The 894-nt window shown below is 44.9% G+C and overlaps 1 protein-coding gene across 14 annotated transcripts in view; it reads left to right on the plus strand.

Moving 5' to 3' along the window:
- The window catches only part of Fam49b (family with sequence similarity 49 member B), a 141001-nt gene that overhangs the window by 112854 nt on the left and 27253 nt on the right, over window positions 1–894 (plus strand). For 13 of the 14 annotated variants that reach the window (XM_023718802.1, XM_023718804.1, XM_023718805.1 and 10 more), the window contains one exon: window positions 758–849. In XM_023718802.1, coding sequence (XP_023574570.1) covers window positions 758–849 — 92 coding nt within the window. Of the gene's footprint in view, window positions 1–757; window positions 859–894 lie in introns of all 14 variants that reach the window. The other variant, XM_023718797.1, reaches the window with a different exon arrangement.

The raw sequence follows: 894 nt of genomic DNA on the forward strand, positions 1-894 counted from the left end.
TCCTGCTGCGGACCTGGGCTAGGACTGGGTCTGGGGGTTTCCGGAACTCGGCAGATATTCCTACTTGGCGGGAGGGGTGGGGGGCGGCCTGAGGGGGTGGCAGAGGGTCCGGCCCTCGCTGCGTCTGGGCTGGAACTGGTCCCGCCAGCGCAGGGTAGCAGGAAGTTCACACACTCACCAGACCTGGCCTAGGACTGGGTCTGGGGGTTCCCGGAAGTCGGCAGAAGTTCCTACTGGGCGGGCGGGGTGGGGGAGGTTCGGCGGAGTGGTGGGGGCCAGTATTTCCATTTTCTAATGTAGTATTTTATATTATTTCAGTTGCCTTGTTTGTTTTGGTCTTTTTTCCTTTTACTATACTTTTTGGTTGAATTTTTGTTTTAGGGGAGGTTTTTGTTTTTGGTACCGAGGACCAAACCCAGGGCTTCCATGGAAACATGCAATTAACATTTGATTGCAGTGTTTACTCCAAATTGAAGTCTACATTTTAGTTTGATTCTGTGTTTATAGAATTTTAAAATTACATTCGTCATTACGTTAAGGTTTTAAGTTTGAAAAGTGTTCTGTTTGAGTGTGTATAGTACATTAGCAGTGGCAAAATGTTAACTTACTCAGTTTGTGTGTGATTTTTGTGTAAAGCATCTGTTTTTAAAGATACTCTTTTGGAAATTGAATGTAAAACATTTATGGATTAAACACTTTTTAATAAACAACTACCAGAGATGCAAACTGCTTAATGTTTTTATCTTCTTTTCATTAGAAGCTGCATTAAGAGGCCTTCTGGGAGCCTTGACCAGTACCCCATATTCACCCACCCAGCATCTAGAGCGAGAGCAGGCTCTTGCTAAACAGTTCGCAGAAATTCTTCACTTCACCCTCCGCTTTGATGAACTCAAG

The sequence above is a fragment of the Octodon degus genome, unplaced genomic scaffold (assembly GCF_000260255.1).
Source record: "Octodon degus isolate 3935 unplaced genomic scaffold, OctDeg1.0 scaffold00062, whole genome shotgun sequence".
Lineage (NCBI taxonomy): Eukaryota > Metazoa > Chordata > Mammalia > Rodentia > Octodontidae > Octodon > Octodon degus.